The 18,926-nt window shown below is 41.7% G+C and overlaps 1 protein-coding gene across 1 annotated transcript in view; it reads right to left on the bottom strand.

Moving 5' to 3' along the window:
- Positions 1–339: 339 nt before the first annotated feature.
- LOC107584397 (MAGUK p55 subfamily member 7-like) overlaps positions 340–18,926 on the bottom strand; it is a 166,697-nt gene continuing 148,110 nt past the window's right edge. Inside the window, exons 16-20 of the mRNA XM_016270999.1 lie at positions 16,710–16,790; positions 12,362–12,455; positions 7,252–7,360; positions 1,122–1,265; positions 340–546 (exon numbers count right to left, since the gene is read on the bottom strand). Of these exons, the coding sequence (XP_016126485.1) occupies positions 340–546; positions 1,122–1,265; positions 7,252–7,360; positions 12,362–12,455; positions 16,710–16,790 (635 nt within the window). The remainder of the gene's footprint in view (positions 547–1,121; positions 1,266–7,251; positions 7,361–12,361; positions 12,456–16,709; positions 16,791–18,926) is intronic.

Genomic DNA, 18,926 nt, shown 5'->3' with positions numbered 1-18,926 from the left:
GACAGGGTAAGGGTCTGTTGTACGTGTTAATTGATTTCATGTGTTTTCTTTGAGTGCAGTCATACAGGTGTAGTGTGAGCTTATGGGTCTCATATCAGGTTGATGCTCAGGGGAGCGGTTACACAAACACATACACACACACACACGTTAACGCACTAAACCAGGAGTTGTTTGCAAGGTCCAAAAAGAAAATGACTGTAATAAATTATGTGAATGTTGCCAGTAAGTGATGAAATCTATTTCTTATTTCACCAAGAACTAGGTGAGATAGTGAAATGAAAACTCAGTGAACATAACCTAATACCCACAATGACCTACTGAGAGAGAAAAGTGATCCAATTAGGATGAGAGAGGATGATAGATGGACAGACTGAAGTCAAAGCTGTGTGGGGCGTGTATTACCGAGAAGGGGTTGGACGAGTTCTTATCATCTTTGCCTGAGATGACTTTTGCGCTCTTCCTGGTCTCTCTCAAACGCTCGATGGATGGAGGCTTCACAAACACCACATAGGGCTTGAACTCAGCTGTGCGTAGATGCTTTAGCGTCTGATGGAGAGAGAATGGTCCTGGGGTCACTTATCCTGTAGCAAGCGCGCGTGGCCCCGGTGCAGACACACAGCGAGATACACAGGAAAGTGCTGAACTCTGGGAGAGTCATTAGATACCCCGCATATTCAACACCATATCGCACACACACACATAGCACAAACTAACAGCAGGACAGGGTAAGGGTCTGTTGTACGTGTTAATTGATTTCATGTGTTTTCTTTGAGTGCAGTCATACAGGTGTAGTGTGAGCTTATGGGTCTCATATCAGGTTGATGCTCAGGGGAGCGGTTACACAAACACATACACACACACACACACGTTAACGCACTAAACCAGGAGTTGTTTGCAAGGTCCAAAAAGAAAATGACTAATAAATTATGTGAATGTTGCCAGTAAGTGATGAAATCTATTTCTTATTTCACCAAGAACTAGGTGAGATAGTGAAATGAAAACTCAGTGAACATAACCTAATACCCACAATGACCTACTGAGAGAGAAAAGTGATCCAATTAGGATGAGAGAGGATGATAGATGGACAGACTGAAGTCAAAGCTGTGTGGGGCGTGTATTACCGAGAAGGGGTTGGACGAGTTCTTATCATCTTTGCCTGAGATGACTTTTGCGCTCTTCCTGGTCTCTCTCAAACGCTCGATGGATGGAGGCTTCACAAACACCACATAGGGCTTGAACTCAGCTGTGCGTAGATGCTTTAGCGTCTGATGGAGAGAGAATGTGGAAAAAAGGGGAGAAAGATAAAGAGAGCAGGGTGAACCGCAGTCATTAAAGCAGCATCACTCATGCCATCATGATTTAGTTTGACATTGATACTTCTGTACATTATTACTGTTAGTCACAGTTACATTTTGACAGAAAACAGAGCAGCTGATTCACACTGAGCTCAACTGATCTGACTCCATGAGTGAAAATAAAGCTCTTTGGTCAGACACATTACACTTCAGGTAGTCGAGATCCTGATGAAATCTTCAAAACAATCAGACCACTGAACTTTACCACATTTTTCATTTGGAGATTTTTCAACTGACTGAATTAATAATTGGCTTTAAAGCATAATGTAAAGTTTTGTAGCATTTTTCCACAATAGCTGTGATCTAGTTTGGAAAATCACCATAACAGTTTTTCTAGCCCTATAATTAAACTGCCTGTTTTTGCCACAGTACATTTAGGAGATCATTCAATCAAAATTTAAACATGTCAACGTCATTTACTGTAGGAAAGTGTGGCCAAGGGCTGTTAAGCTGTATAATGGCAAAAAAGCAACATAAAATTATCACAAAGTAGTCCATACTTTTTGAAACCATATCATGCAGCATATTTGAATTGGCTGTTGTTTTATTTAAGATTATTGCCATATCAGATTTTCGCTTCAACTTTGGAGGAAAAAATTGCTTAATTTTGTACACACACACACACACACACACACACACACACACGCACGCGCACGCGCACGCGCACGCGCACAGTACAGTGGGGCAAAAAAGTATTTAGTCAGCCACCAATTGTGCAAGTTCTCCCACTTAAAAAGATGAGAGAGACCTGTAATTTTCATCATAGGTATACCTCAACTATGAGAGACAAAATGAGGAAAAAAAATCCAGAAAATCACATTGTAGGATTTTTAAAGAATTAATTGGTAAATTCCTCGGTAAAATAAGTATTTGGTCACCTACAAACAAGCAAGATTTCTGGCTCTCACAGACCTGTAACTTCTTCTTTAAGAGGCTCCTCTGTCCTCCACTCGTTACCTGTATTAATGGCATCTGTTTGAACTCATTATCAGTATAAAAGACACCTGTCCAAAACCTCAAACAGTCACACTCCAAACTCCACCATGGCCAAGACCAAAGAGCTGGCAAAGGACACCAGAAACAAAATTGTAGACCTGCACCAGGCTGGCAAGACTGAATCTGCAATAGGTAAGCAGCTTAGTGTGAAGAAATCAACTGTGGGAGCAATTATTAGAAAATGGAAGACATACAAGACCACTGATAATCTCCCTCGATCTGGGGCTCCACGCAAGATCTCACCCCGTGGGGTCAAAATGATCACAAGAACTGTGAGCAAAAATCCCAGAACCACACGGGGGGACCTAGTGAATGACCTGCAGAGAGCTGGGACCAAAGTAACAAAGGCTACCATCAGTAACACACTGCGCTGCCAGGGACTCAAATCCTGCAGTGCCAGATGTGTCCCCCTGCTTAAGCCAGTACATGTCCAGGCCTGTCTGAAGTTTGCTAGAGAGCATTTGGATGATCCAGAAGAGGATTGGGAGAATGTCATATGGTCAGATGAAACCAAAATATAACTTTTTGGTAAAAACTCAACTTGTCGTGTTTGGAGGAGAAAGAGTGCTGAGTTGCATCCAAAGAACACCATACCTACTGTGACGCATGGGGGTGGAAACATCATGCTTTGGGGTTGTTTTTCTGCAAAGGGACCAGGACGACTGAAGAATGAATGGGGCCATGTATCGTGAGGTTTTGAGTGAAAACCTCCTTCCATCAGCAAGGGCATTGAAGATGAAACGTGGCTGGGTCTTTCAGCATGACAATGATCCCAAACACACCGCCCGGGCAACGAAGGAGTGGCTTCGTAAGAAGCATTTCAAGGTCCTGGAGTGGCCTAGCCAGTCTCCAGATCTCAACCCCATAGAAAATCTTTGGAGGGAGTTGAAAATCCATGTTGCCCGCGACAGCCCCAAAACATTACTGCTCTAGAGGAGATCTGCATGGAGGAATGGGCCAAAATACCAGCAACAGTGTGTGAAAACCTTGTGAAGACTTACAGAAAACGTTTGACCTCTGTCATTGCCAACAAAGGGTATATAAAGTATTGAGATGAAATTTTATTATTGACCAAATACTTATTTTCCACCATAATTAGCAAATAAATTCTTTAAAAATCCTACAATGTGATTTTCTGGAGTCACTCACGACTTCATAAGTGGGAAAAGTTTCTGATAGCACGTGAAGACAGCAGAGAAGCGCTCTTACTCAGCACAGTGGAGTGCGTCGTTTAGTTAATTTTGTGGTTTATTATTTTGAGTCATTTGGGATGCGGTAACACACGGCCCTCTCACAATATATTGCTTTACAGATCTATCACTTTTGCCACTCAGAAATGTTGACGCAACCATGCTGCACATACCGTAAGTTCCGCGCTCTAGCGCAGTTAGCACTCACACTCACTGATCTATACAAGCGTGGCACAGAGTGATCACACTAGTCAAACGAACCGGGCTTTGGTGGTCAAATATGCTCGGGCACGGTTAAGATTGCCTAGTGTGAGTACACCCTTATTCTCCCGCATCCCGCACACACGAGTCTCTACCCGCACTCGCCCATCAAGTGTTGTCCCACACTGCACTCTGCTGCGTTGGGTCCCACGATAGTGCAGGTCTCTGCTCGGAAGGTGCCCATTATAATGTTATGATCGAGGCTCTGGACTCTGAGCATGAACTTGTTTTTCTATAATAAAAGATAAAATATTTTCTATAAAAATGTTAATGCCCTGGCAGTGGCAAATAGCTTTGGTTTTATATTTAATTTGATTACATTAATGTTATAAGTTTAACTACTACTACGTAAAAGGAAAACTGCTGTAAAAAAATAGTTTAAAGTGTTTGCAAACCAAATGTTATTGCACTTTTGTTCATATTTCAGTACTTTTAAATGAAAAAAAGTGCGCAATACACTACCTTTGAATGCATTATTGATTTTTTTGTGCATTTTTTGTCTTAAATCGGATTTAAGTCCGGACTTTGACTTGGCCACTCCAAAACATTAATTTTGTTTTTCTTGAGCCATTCAGAGGTGGACTTGCTGGTGTGTTTGGGATCATTGTCCTGCTGCATAACCCAAGTGCGCTTGAGCTTGAGGTCACAAACTGACTGCCGGACATTCTTCTTCAGGATTTTCTGATAGAGTGCAGAATTCATGGTTCCATCAATTATAGCAAGTCGTCCAGGTCCTGAAGCTGCAAAGCAGCCCCAGACCATCACACTACCACCACCATGTTTGAGTGTTGGTATGAAATGCGGTGTTGGTTTTACGCCAGATGTAACAGGACACACACCTTCCAAAAAGTTAATCTTTTGACACTCACTGATCTATACAAGCGTGGCACAGAGTGATCACACTAGTCAAACGAACCGGGCTTTGGTGGTCAAATATGCTCGGGCACGGTTAAGATTGCCTAGTGTGAGTACACCCTTATTCTCCCGCATCCCGCACACACGAGTCTCTACCCGCACTCGCCCATCAAGTGTTGTCCCACACTGCACTCTGCTGCGTTGGGTCCCACGATAGTGCAGGTCTCTGCTCGGAAGGTGCCCATTATAATGTTATGATCGAGGCTCTGGACTCTGAGCATGAACTTGTTTTTCTATAATAAAAGATAAAATATTTTCTATAAAAATGTTAATGCCCTGGCAGTGGCAAATAGCTTTGGTTTTATATTTAATTTGATTACATTAATGTTATAAGTTTAACTACTACTACGTAAAAGGAAAACTGCTGTAAAAAAATAGTTTAAAGTGTTTGCAAACCAAATGTTATTGCACTTTTGTTCATATTTCAGTACTTTTAAATGAAAAAAAGTGCGCAATACACTACCTTTGAATGCATTATTGATTTTTTTGTGCATTTTTTGTCTTAAATCGGATTTAAGTCCGGACTTTGACTTGGCCACTCCAAAACATTAATTTTGTTTTTCTTGAGCCATTCAGAGGTGGACTTGCTGGTGTGTTTGGGATCATTGTCCTGCTGCATAACCCAAGTGCGCTTGAGCTTGAGGTCACAAACTGACTGCCGGACATTCTTCTTCAGGATTTTCTGATAGAGTGCAGAATTCATGGTTCCATCAATTATAGCAAGTCGTCCAGGTCCTGAAGCTGCAAAGCAGCCCCAGACCATCACACTACCACCACCATGTTTGAGTGTTGGTATGAAATGCGGTGTTGGTTTTACGCACCACTGTTCCAAGTTTTCTCCATTTGTGGATAATGGCTCTGACCGTGGCTCGCTGGAGTCCCAAAGCCTTAGAAATGGCTTTATAATCCTTTGCAGACTGATAAATGTCAACTATTCTTGAATTTCTTTAGATCGCGGCATGATGTGTTGCTCTTTAAGCATGCTTCACTTTGTCAGACAGGTTCTATTTAAGTGATTTCTTGATTCAACAGGTCTGGCAGTAATCAGGCCTGGGTGTGGCTAGTGAAATATGTAACTCGGCTTTCTAAAATAATTTGTTTTATCACAGTTCTTTCATGATTTAACAGGAGGGGGGCAATTAATTTTTCACGTAGGGCCAGGTAGGTTTGGACAGCTTTTTTCCCTTAATAAATAAAATCATTATTTAAAAACTGCATTTTGTATTTACTTGCATTATCTTTGTGCAATATAAAAATTCGTTTGATGATCTGAATCTTTTAAGTGTGACAAATATGCAAAAAAACCAACAAAAAACAGGAAGGTGGCAAAAACCTTTTCACGGCACTATATGTGTATATATATATATATATATAATATTGTAAATTCTTCTGGTTCCATCTTTCAACTGAGATTGGAGAGCTATGCTGGATAGAGATATAGTAAATTTAGTCTCTTCTTCATACAAAGCTGTCATAAGGATTCATAAGAAAAATAAGAATATAATGTGCATACAGTCTATAAATTGTATAGGCTAAATATAATATTTACAATTAAAAATTTTTTTTTGTTTGATAGCCATGGTCACTTAGAAATGTTTCTGTAGAGGAGCACGGACCTTTTCTAAAATTCTCTTTTTGCATTCTGTGGGCTAAAATAACAGCATAAGGATTTGAAACGACATCTCTGGAATGAGTAAATAATGATTTTACTTTTCACAAATATCTTACTCCATTAAAGGTGTCTGTGCCACTGAGATGAATGGGAATGCTAACAGATACAACTCTCTCCTTGTATTACAGACTTCCCAAACTGTGTGAAATATAAGAGATAAGATATATAGGAAAACAAGAACTAGAGGACAAGGACAGGTTCTTCACAGTAAGAATGTGTTTCATAATACAGATAACCATGCCATTGGCTCATTCTCTCTCTTACTACTCTAAGAGAGAAGCCAGGCTCAGACCACCAAGGTAAGATAGGTCTGAGGCAGAGGTGACGGAGGTCTTTCACTGACTTCAATGTGGACACTGATACAGTTCTGCGAAGACTCAACCAACTAAATCATGTTCCCCTACACTACTCTCAGACTAACACAAAGCCTGAGGAAATCTTCAAACGTGGGACAATTAGTAGAGATAACATTAGATCTCCTGCCTGACCTGAAGACCAAAAGGATGAGCAAACTCAAACAAACACACACACACACACACACACAACCCCCCCCCCCCCCCCCCGGGAACAGAACCACACACACACACACACCTGGTACCGAACCACACACACACCTGATACCGAACCACACACACACACACACCTGGTACAGAACCACACACACACACACCTGGTACAGAACCACACACACACACAAACACTCACACACCACACTGATCTCAGAAAAGATCCAGGAGGAATAGTGTGGAATGTCACACCTGTGAAAGGGGGGAAAATAAATCTGGAACAGAGACTGAAGAATGGAGTGACACAGAGGGAGGTAAAATGGAGAGGTAGAATGTGTATTTGAGGAGTTACTCACATGTGGCTGTACGTCTAGAAGGCACACCTTGTTCTTGGACAGGACTGAACGTACAGAGTCCAAGCTCGTCCCATAGTAGTTTCCCTTATACTCACCGTGTTCAATGAACCTGAGGCATAGGAAAAGACAGAAAAAACAGGAGAGGTTTGATGTAAATGCAAAAGCAATGCCTATGGGTCTACGTGACCCCACCCTAGAATACAAAGAGAAGCCAATGGACAGGATAATGACAGGAAACTTGTAACCCATTATTTACTCCCAGCCTGTCCTGATGCTTTCAGTGTAAAAGGCTGCTTAGACATGCACGGTGTGTTCACCATCACTCGCATTCTTCCCCACATGGCGATTCCAGACAGTCTGACACAAGGCTCTTTTATATAATCTTCTATGTTACAGTTTAAATCAGTAACACCTGTTTCCTTGCAGCACAGTCAGGCTTGAATGCCAACAGCAAGAGTAACTTGACTTCCTGAGAAGACAAAGACAAACAAACACTTTTCCAGTATTTAATCTGCCTCTTGTTCAATCCAATCCATTGATTTTTTTTCCCTGATCAGCGTCACAGAACACCGGTGTGTATTTTTAGGACATCCATCTTAGCAAGCAATGTGGAAGAATAATGGAAAGTATTCCAGAAGAACGAAAGAGTCTTACGACAGCACAGTGTTGTAATATTCCGTGAATATTTGGTTATGCAACTCAGGCCACTAAAATTACCACTACTGAAACTACTGGTGAAATGTTCTTTATACTGTATCTACAGGCCCTAAGTATCAATCTAAATGTCAACAAGTCTTTGAAGTGAAAACTATAAACGCGCTCACAGTTTTGGGCCCATGCTGTCTAACAGCAACCTGTGATTGAGCGATCATTTTTAGAAGTTAACGTGACTCCCTGTCACTCTTCTCCTGTTAGACATGTTTTAAAAGCCTGCACACTCTTTCATTGAAGGCATTTTGCTGGTGAGCCAAGTTGATTTAGTTGGGTGCTAAGAGGTGGTTTGCTGGTGTTAATGTGACATGTAAGGGTTACCAGGAATTCCTGAAGTGACTAAATTTTAATTTAAAGGCAAAATATTCTCAAACAGGGCTTATGTGTCGTGGCATTGGTTGTCATGATGCGGTGCATGTTTTGGATGGTGGGGTGCAGGCTGCTTCTGTGGTTTTTGGGTTCCTTTAAATGCTGTTTTTAGCCCTGAGTAGGGTTTTCCTAGGGAACACAAATGTCGTGTTTGCACATGAGAATGGGCATTTTCTCACTGGAAGTCAGAATAATGAACAACTGGTCAAATACAACGTACTCGGTTACTAACGTAACCTCGGTTCCCTGAGATACGGGAACGAGTACTGCGTCTGCTAGACGCATATGGGAAAAAAGTTTTTTCTCCTGAACTGAAGCCTTTTTCATTCACGCAGTGAAACTGCACGGCCAGTGGTTCGTGGAGTGTATTAAAAAATGTACGAACCAATGGTTAGGGAGCGGAGCTGCACGAGCCTATGGCGACGAAGCCCGCCAAAGCCAGCCAGAATGGGCGGGGCGTCTGGCTATATAAGCGGGCATTCGCCACAGAATTCTCAGGTTACTTCGACTGAAGCAACGACTGAGTCATGCAGCTACATAGCACGGCTAGCAACGCAGTCCTCGTTCCCGTATCTCAGGGAACCGAGGTTACGTTATTAACCGAGTACGTTCCCTTTCGATACTACACTCATACTGCGTCTGCTAGACGCATATGAGAACACAGTACAATCACGCCGTGCTAATGTAGTGGAACGACAAAAGGTATAAAACTTCCGTAAGCAACCAATGCCCATAGAGAAGTTAACAATAACCCAAGGCTAAGACGGGCTGAGCTTCCCGAGGTCACACCCGGCCTGGTTAATCGTTGCAGAGTTCTCCTGTAACTTAGACACCCAGGGATCGAGAGCTAACAGGTGAAACAATGCCAGAGAACTTGCGTGATACGGCCAAGGAACCTCTGCCAGATCTGTTTATGCAGCGCATGTCACTTCAAGCGGAAAGTTCCGGGACTTCCAGGTTATAAAACCTTGCGAATGTGGACCATGCCCAAGACGAGGCGATGCTTCTAGTCGAGTGGGCCCGTGCCTTGGTTTCAGGATGACTTTAGTGTCGTTAGGCCTGAATTCCAGGGAAGCAGGGCTAATAGAGAGCACCTGTAGCTCCCCTATTCGCTTTACTGATGCCAGTGCTAGAAGCAGAGCAGTCTTCAGAGATAGTGACCGAATGTTGGCAGACTGTAGCAGCTTGAAAGCGGGGCCTTTCAGAGCCCTCAGCACAGTGGGCAGATCCCATGAAGGGACGGTAGGGAGACGAGGCGGATTTAGCCTCCTAGCACCCCTTAGGAAGCGGATGACCGCGCTGTTTCTGCCTACTGATTCTCCCTCACTAGGGGCATGAGAGACCGCTATAGCCACATAGACTTTGAGCGTGGATGGGGAATGTCCCTTATCCAGCAGCTCTTGCAGAAATGACAACACATCTGTCAAACCGGAAGTATGAGGGTCTTTGCCGCGGTTTAGACTCCAAGTGGAGAAAAAAAGACCACTTTAAGGCATAGAGGCATCTCGTAGACTGAGCTCTAGCCTCCGAAATTATGTTTAAGACTCGCTCTGGGAGGCTCGAAGGCTCGCGTCGAGCGGCCAGAGGTGCCGGACGCATAGGTCGGGCCAAGGATGCCATATTGTCCCGTTCGCTTGAGAGAGGAGATCCTGTCTCAGCGGAACAGGCCAAGGGGCAGCAATCAATAGCCGAGTTAGCTCCGATAGCCACAGCAGGTTCATCCAAAGGGGGGCCACCAGGAGAACCCTGTGTTCTCGTTCCCTCACTCGCCTGATTACCTGTGGGATCAGAGCGATCGGGGGAAAAGCATAAGGAGGTGGCTGGGCCAGTTGTGGGCCAACGCGTCCTTGGTCTTTGAGAAATAGATTGGGCAGTGAGAGTTGTCTCTGAGGCGAAGAGGTCTACCTCGGCCTCGCCGAAGATCTCCCAGATCCTCTGAACCGTCTGCGGATGAAGCGTCCACTCCCCCTGAGGAGACCTTGCTCCTTGATAAAATGTCCGCTCCTTGGTTTAATTTGCCCGGTATATGCGCTGCTCTCAGCGAGTGCGGGTTGAGCACATGGTGCCCTTTTAGGACTGGCAGGAAGAACCGACATACTGCTAGTATTTCCAGGCAGTTGGTGTGGAAGCCTTTTTCCACCTTCGGCCAGTGGCCGAAAGTCAGTATGCCCTCGCACAGTGGCCCCCAACCTGAGTTGGAGGCATCTGTTGTGACAACTGTCCTTCTGCAAACTATCCCTACGGCCACGCCCTGTTCCATCTAGCAGGAACTTTTTCCGGGGGCCAGGGCTGTTACACAGGCCTGACTCATTGTGATCTGCAGGCGTCCGTGACGCCACGCATGGGATGGAACCCGTGGTTTCAACCAGCGCTGAAGGGGGCGTATACAAAGCAGAGCCAACTGTAGCGCTGGCGATGCCGCCGCCATGAGGCCCAGCATCCTCTGAAATGCTTTGAGGGCGAGTGGTACCCATTGGAAGCCTGACTCGCTCTGCGGCGGATCCGAGTGCAACGGGGAGAGCGAGCCTCATGCTCGAGTGAGCATTCCGTCTCAGTGAGAGAGCAGTCTCTGTGTGGGGTCTGCCCAGACAGATGACGTTCTCATTGCTCTTCTGCATCGTGCAAGTTTCCCTGCGCCCGCTTACATAGCCAGACGCCCCGTCCATTCTGGCGGGCTTTGGCAGGCTTGGCGGGCTTTGTCGCCAAGAAAATTTAATGACTTTAAAAATGTCATATGGTATAACCAAACAGAATATATTTTCCTTGAATTATGAACATGTTAGAGTACAGATCTTAGCCACTCTGAAAAATTTACAAATATTTTTCCAATGTAAACAGCTTTTTATTTTTTTTTTTAAGCGTTTTAACATTTCACAAAGCAGTTTTACCCCCCCCCCCAAGTAAGTAACATATGCCAACTACGCAATAATAACAGTTTTTTTTTTTAAATATAATAACATAGTGGGTTATTTTATATACATAAAACATAACATTAAGAAATATCTAAATTAATGATTTAAAAAAAAAAAAAAAAAAAAAAAAAAAAAAAAAAGAGTTGATAATATAAGTCTTTGTATTTGTGAGTTGCACATTTCATGTATTTTTTAATAAATGAATAGATCCGGACAGATTTTTAAAAAAATGGAAGAGAAAATGCTGACAGAAGGGGGAATTTTTTTTTATTTCCATCCCTGTTGCAGTCCCTTGTGCCCACCTGCTTGAGCTTGCTCGTTCTCAACATTGATAATTGTGGTTTACTCAATTTAATGTTCATTTCACCACAGAACAAGCCACTGCTTGTTTTTTCCACCACAAGGCAGTTAAAATGCCTGGTTTGCTGGTGAGGTGACATTCTATTCATGTTGTATTGTTTTATCCTCTGATGAGGGGCTGCAGAAAAACATCCATCACCAGGCCATCCATACAAATCTGAGCTTATGAACCACTGGGTAAAAAGAGTCTGATCCCCCTCTCTCGCTTACGCACACACAGAAACAGACCACCTGTCAACACCCTCTCACTCTCGCTTACAGAGAAGGGATCTGAGCCCACATCATGCTGCTACACTCACACACACAATTTGGTTGAAGGAAATGGAGTGGAAAAATGAAAGAATAGTGGGCAGCTGAAAGGCAGAGCTGGTGAATGTTTGCCATAGCGTCTGAGACAGACGACATCAGTGAAAATTGTTGTGCAGTGTTTTGACTGGGGTGCTGATTTACTTCAGTTCAGTCGGGGCTCTGGACGATGTGTTGAATACTAACTGGCCACAGAGGCTCTATCTCTCAGATTTATATCTCTCCCACCACGTAGTGTTTGTGTCAGGGTTATGGTTGACATAATTACAATCCTGAGAATAAAGGAAGCGGTCCACTAACCTTCAATGATTAATACTGACTATTTGATCTCCACGGTAAACTTTCACATCCCAAATCCAAATCACAGAAGAAACGTTCATATACTCATTCCAAATAATACACACTAGCAGTGTGTTTCAATCGAAGCAAGACTGTGCTGGATGGTAACTTACTTGTTGTTCTGAATGTCTGCCTCAAAAAGGTGTTTGGAGATAAAATGATACTCCACTCCATCGCTTTCTTGATGTCTCTTCGATCGAGATGTGTCTGTGAAAGATAAGACAAAGTAATTAAGGCAAAGTATCTTATTTTGTATAGTTTCACACGTAAAGATCGAATAGAAAATGCTACATGACTTTTCGAATATGAAAAGATTTTAAAACACTAGACATGTACTTGCCGTTTTGCAAATGGTTACATAGAAAAATCTAAAAAGTTCTAAAATTACCTCATAAAATTGACTTGGCAAGACTGTAAATTGGGACAAAAATCTGGGCAAAAGCTGTAGTGTATTCTAGCTTTTACAAATCACAAACCCATCCACATAAAATTGTAGCACATCCACATTTCTGGAGGGGAAAAAAAATCTACTATAGCTTCAGAAAACTTAAATATAATTGCATTAGGGCTGGATATCTTAAATCGATTGTGATTAACCAGCTCATGATTCAGAACCGTAAAAGAGAATTACAAGAACTGGCTCAAAAGAGTCCATTGTTTTGGGAATTGGGCTACACTGGTCACAGTGCATGTTTTGGATTCACTAAACGGAACTGGTTCATAAGAGTCAACTGTTCGTGAATTGAACTACACTGGTCACACTATACAGTATCTTCTACATGAACAATGAGGACAGTACAGGTACAGTACAGGACAGGAGGTGCTTTACAGATACATTTTCACACAGCCACTAAAAATAAGTATTAATAAAAGCTCAATCATTAGATTTTAACAATCAATACTGGGATTATTCACAGAATGTAATTAAGATGATTGCAATTAATCTGAAAAACTATATTTATACCCGGCCCTAAGTGACATTAGATACGGTTTCCCTAACTGAAATAAAACACCAGCAGGGTTTCTTAGAGCACTGTGGTGGAATAACTTAATGGTTAAAGGTGCTTCAAGAAGAACATGTGAAGAAATGTTCATTACAGACATTTCCTTGATTAAAGGGAGTTTCCCCGTGGGCACTTTATTTCCCACTTAATTTTATTTAAAGTAAACCACCTCTCCAAGGTCTGACGCCACACCCACCGCGTCTGTCTTGGCTCACCTCACCACAAGGCTTCTAAAGGGCAGTGTGAGTATAACGCTGCTTGTAAAGCCCCAGGAGCACACTGTACAGTACCAGCACTGAGTTTACTCTGTCCCTCATTAGCCCCGTTCCTGCTTTCAGCTGCTTATAAACTCCTGTCTTTAAATCAGTCGGCGTGTGCCAGTCCAGCCAGCATGGCTCCGCCGGGTACAGCCAGGGTCAGAGTTTGCTGTGTGGAGAGACACAGCGGTGTGTTTAACGAGTGTCGGGGAGGTCAAAGGTCACTGTAGAACACACCTCCGACAAATCGTCTGCAAGCCGCCAGCACCTCCAAAACAAACTATTAAACTTTATCACCATTCCAACTCGCCATGTTCCAGGTTTTTTTCTTCCTCTGCTTTTTTCCTTCTGCTTTTTCAAGGCCACTATTGAATGGACTCTATCGCTCTATTTATCTATTTATCATGACATGTATAGGTAATTTTCCTGTATTTTTTTAAATATATAAACACATTACAGTTCAGAGTTGTTTTTTTAAAGGGGTCCTATTATGCTCTTTTACAACGTCTTGATTTTGTTTTGGGGGTGTACTAGAACATGCTCTCATGCTTGGTAGTTCGAAAAACACATTATTTTTCACATAATTTACATTATTACAATACCTTTCTCCCCAGGCTGGCACAAACGGCTCAATTAGTTCCGGCTTTGATGAAGGTCCGCCTTCCGAAAAACAAAATGTGTTGTGATTGGTTAGCTTTCCCAGTGCGTTGTGATTGGCGAACAGCTTAGACGGAGTTTCAGTACTGCAACGCCCCTTGCTCAGTCTTTCAACAAAAGCTTTTGGGAATCCGGCACTTCTCACTCGTGATGTGGAAGCTGTCCTCAGTAAAATGCGCAGCACACAAATTGGGGTTATAATGCTCAGGAACAGAGTTAAAAAGTAAATTGCAACCACATTTTCCTGACATCATCCACTTTCGGAAGTCCAAACAAAGACGTTTGGGCACGGAGATGAAAAAAACAGCATTCCAGGCGGTCGCACACCGGACGAGAAGCGCAGCGTCGCGCCACATCTTTAAAATTCAAATACATTATTTTCTATGAGTGTAGCACACCAGCGGCACCGTTCGGCGTCTATCATTAGTAGCACCCAGTTACGTCGTGTTATACTTGTAAGAATTGTTCTAGACCAGCGGTTCTCAATTCCAGTCCTCGCGTACCCCCACTCTGCATGTTTTGCACGTCTCTCTGTTAACACACCTGATTCAGATCATCTCGTTAGAAGTGAGCTCCGTGCATGAACTGTGTTCCGATTGACATGCTCCCTACACAGTGTCCACTCACTCAACCAAGCGTTCTAACCACGACCTCGCCCCTCCCCACCCCCCAACCATTCGAATTTCTGTAGGCGGGAATTATTTGTAATGATATTCCAATGAGCTGCTTTGTGATATCACAAAACCCGGAAACCAAACTCCGTAGTCCAAACGTGCCGTTTGCTGTAGTTCTTGAAAAAAATTTTTTTTTTAAAAACTAAATATCTCCCTTTGGAGTGGACTTTGAGATTTGTAACTTTCTAGAACCTTTTTATGTCCAAACATACACACTACAGGCATAATAGGATCCCTTTAAATAAACTAATACTTTCATTCAGCAAGAATGAATTAATTTGCTCAAAATCGATGGTAAAGTGTAAAGACATTTTTAACATTATGAAGAAAAATGCTGATCTTTGAACTTTCTATTTAAAGAATCCTGAAAAAAGGTTTTCCACATAAATATCAAGCAGAACAATCATTCTCAACTGTCATAATAAACCACATTTCTTGAGCACCAAATTAGCATATTACAATAATTTTTGAATGACCATGTGACACACTTGCAATATTATTTTTCCAATATAACTATTTGCTGTATTTTTGATCAAATAAATGCAGCATTGGTAAGCATTAGAGACTACTTTAAAAAAATAATCAAATTTCAGCAGTAGTGTACAATTCGTCATAAAATGAATGGACAAGCGGCTGTCTAATTTGCTCATTTAGTTTGTAAGTGGACACCTATTCCTATAGATAAAGACAGAGGGAGAGAGACGAGAGAGAAAGTATGGGTTGGGTGGGATGGGAGTAAATTATTAGTTGCCCTCAATCCATCACATCTTTGATGAAGAGGCATCCCCCTCTCATGATGACAGCCCACCACAGACATAAGATAACATGTTATTATACCTCCAACTGCTGGTGCTCACAAAACAAAGAAAAAAAAGTTACTCCCTTGTACTGCTGAAAGAAATAGAATATATTTAATCTGGCATTAGCTCTGTGGCATAGGAAATGTTTTTGGTGTGGCAAAAGAATTTGAATTTCATTCTAAGATCATGGAAAATAGCAGTAAAAGTTGGAGAGGAGACAAAACGTTCAAGTGCTCCCAACTAATCGTATTCTACAATCTTGCTAGCATTGCTGCCATGACTGGTTTGCATTTTAAAAGACCCAGTTATTGGAAATGTGAAGCAATCGTTCACGTTGGTCGTCTTTAGAGAAATGAAATCGAAATATTCAAACGTTTAATCACTCCATATTAACAATGAGAGTTGGAGCTGGCAGGACTGAAATAAAAGGGGAAAGATTACCAAAAAGCACTTTCAAAACGGTCCCTTTCCAAGAATCCATCCCTTTTATCTAAATTCTTCGTAAGGTCTGAGAGGAGCCGGGCTACATAATGCAGACTAATGCAGGGGTCACATTTGTGAGCAATTAGGCAGCATTAACGCAAAATGCTTTGGATGGAATTTCAATACCAGTGGCATTTCAAAGTGTCAGAGCCTAAATCAGACACATTTATTAAAGCCAAACTCGAATGTAACAAACATCCAACTGTTATATCAACAGTCACGGCTTTTCTGGCCACTGTCTCTGAACTTCTTTAAACGTTCAAGCTCTGTCTCTCACTTTCCTGCCTCTAAATATGCAATTTCTTCAGTGTCAGCCTGTTTAAATACATAAATTGCAGGCTTATTTATACGTCCTAAAAATATCTGCTCTGGTGTATTTCCCTGGATTGTGTGTTTCTGGATGCTGGAGGAAGGGAAGGGGCACTGCTGCTGGGGACAGAGGAATGTCAAGTAGAGCAGTGACAGACTGATGAGGTGAGAGATTCATTGTCACAAAGGTAATCTACAGTACTGTAATGAGTATGACACAAAAAAAAAATCAGTCTCATACTATCACACAAACGCACACACATAAGGAAGGACTTACGTGGGATGGTGACACTAAAATGTTGTGGATCGGATATCAACAACTTCCTTTTGAGCTCATTCAAACCAATACCAGTAGGACCTAGATAAGCACAACAGAGAGACACACAGAAACAAAGTCCATTAATATCTTGCTTAACTTTTATTTTAGCATGCTGCTTTTTTTTTCTAGTGTATCTTTTCTATTTTTGTCAAAAAACACAGACAAAAAAAAAATACTTTAAGAATTAAATGTTTTTATTAAAAACACACTACTGTCCAAAAGTTTGGGGTAAGACATTAATACTTTTACAGACATTGTTACAAAAGAATTTCTGTCAAATAAATGCTGTTCTTTTGAACTTCATATTCATTAAAGAATCCTGAAAAAAATGTATCAGTTTCCACAAAAATATTAATCAATACCAGTGTTTTCAATACTGATAAGAATTTTTTCTTGAGCACCAAATCAGCATATTAGACTGACTTCTGAAGGATCGTTCCACACTGAAAACAGCCATTTTTAATTGCAATTTTCACAATGTTAAATTTTTTTTTTCTTTGATCAAATAGATGCTGCCTTGGTGAGAATAAGCTGATCTGACCCCAAACCCTTGATAGGTAGTGTAGACAAAAAGTGTAAAGTGTATACAAAATGAAGCTGGATTACAAATTTTAATTTACTGTAGTCAAAATATTGTTTAAAAAAGTACAGCTAATTAAAACTGAATTTTGTACTGTTATTTTGATTATTTTATTGACTTTATATTTATATTTTACTTTATGCACTATACATTCAAATATAATACAATATATAAATAAACAAATATTACTTAAAAAAAAATGTCACTGTATTACCCAGTCCAAGCATAGTGAAAGCAGTGAAAAATTTGAGTCATCCATTTCTCATCCTCGCATCTCTTTTTCACTACAAGCCCTGAGTTGTTCTTTCTGTAGTCACAGAGTCTGAGCCACAAATGCAGCAAAAATACACAGCAACAGAGATTTGATCCCTCCATGCATGTCAAGGGCCTGTTAAAGACAGGCCAAGATTCACACTGTATAATGCGGAGAGTCAAGCGTGGTTTTTCACGCCGTTAATGATTGCTATGAGACATGCACAAATCAAAATCTATATGTTAGAGAACACAAAAAAGATGTTTTTCCGACTAGCTGGGAGTATATACACATTTTCATTTGATGCATCATACACTTTCCAACACACACATGACATCATGAGAAGCCCATGACGGTGCAAAACGTGCTATCCTTATTCCACTGTGATAGAGGAGACGAGCAAGATGCTGATTTATTACGGTGAGGAAACAGAAGATTATATCTTGTTTTTCAGGGTCACTGAGTAATGTAGAGCTCCTGTTTGAGAGCCATATGTAAAACCTGTTCATACGCGTATATATATATATATATATATATATATATATATATATATATATATATATATATATATATATATATAAATAAATAAATAAATAAATGTAGGTGGAAAAGGAAAAAAGTACACCACAATGCATGTTTCCAATCAGCCATATTTCATACGCAAACACTCCTTCCCCATAAAAGGACCCACAAACTCAAACAGTCTTTATTTTCAGGGGATGTTAATTTCCAGACCCCACTAGGCCCTGTCTGCCTGCCACATAGAAAGCTTGACAAAGGGAAGACGGATGGTCCGTAGTCCCTTGGACATTCTATTCACTCATCATGTGCACTAAATGAGTTTAAAGCCCTCAGTCACTCATCTCTGCAGCGGCTCGCCCTATAGCAGTTAGTGTGCAAAAAGCCACAAACAGCATTGAAACTTGCAGTCTGAGTTCAAGCACTGAGCAGAAAGCCAGATCCTACAGTCTAAACAGCCTTCAAAATGGGATGGTGGTGCGTCAAATAGGTTAACTGACTTGACTTGTGTATTTTTTTCCTGATTATTCTGTTCATTGTCATATGCTTTATTGACCCAAACAAAAACTAGCCCTTTAATTTTCAATAGCCCCAATAAAATAACACATTTGAGTAATTGTTTTTCAATCCAAGTGTATGCACACACTTACGGGGGCAGGCTGCAGCTGTCATAAAAGTGTCAGTAGTCATTAGGGCGCTCATTAGGGGAGAAGGCTAATACGAAAGGCTTAATAACTTCCAGGCCAAGTGCGGAGCAGATGCAGTTAACCTAGAGGAGCTGCTAGGATGGCTGAACATGGGGGGGGGGGGGGGGGGGGGGGGG

Source organism: Sinocyclocheilus grahami, unplaced genomic scaffold (genome assembly GCF_001515645.1).
Source record: "Sinocyclocheilus grahami isolate Dianchi unplaced genomic scaffold, SAMN03320097.WGS_v1.1 scaffold59.1, whole genome shotgun sequence".
In the NCBI taxonomy this organism is placed as follows: Eukaryota; Metazoa; Chordata; class Actinopteri; order Cypriniformes; family Cyprinidae; genus Sinocyclocheilus; species Sinocyclocheilus grahami.
The sequence above is the reverse complement of the archived record's forward strand: the minus strand, read 5'-3'. Positions and strand labels throughout refer to the sequence as shown.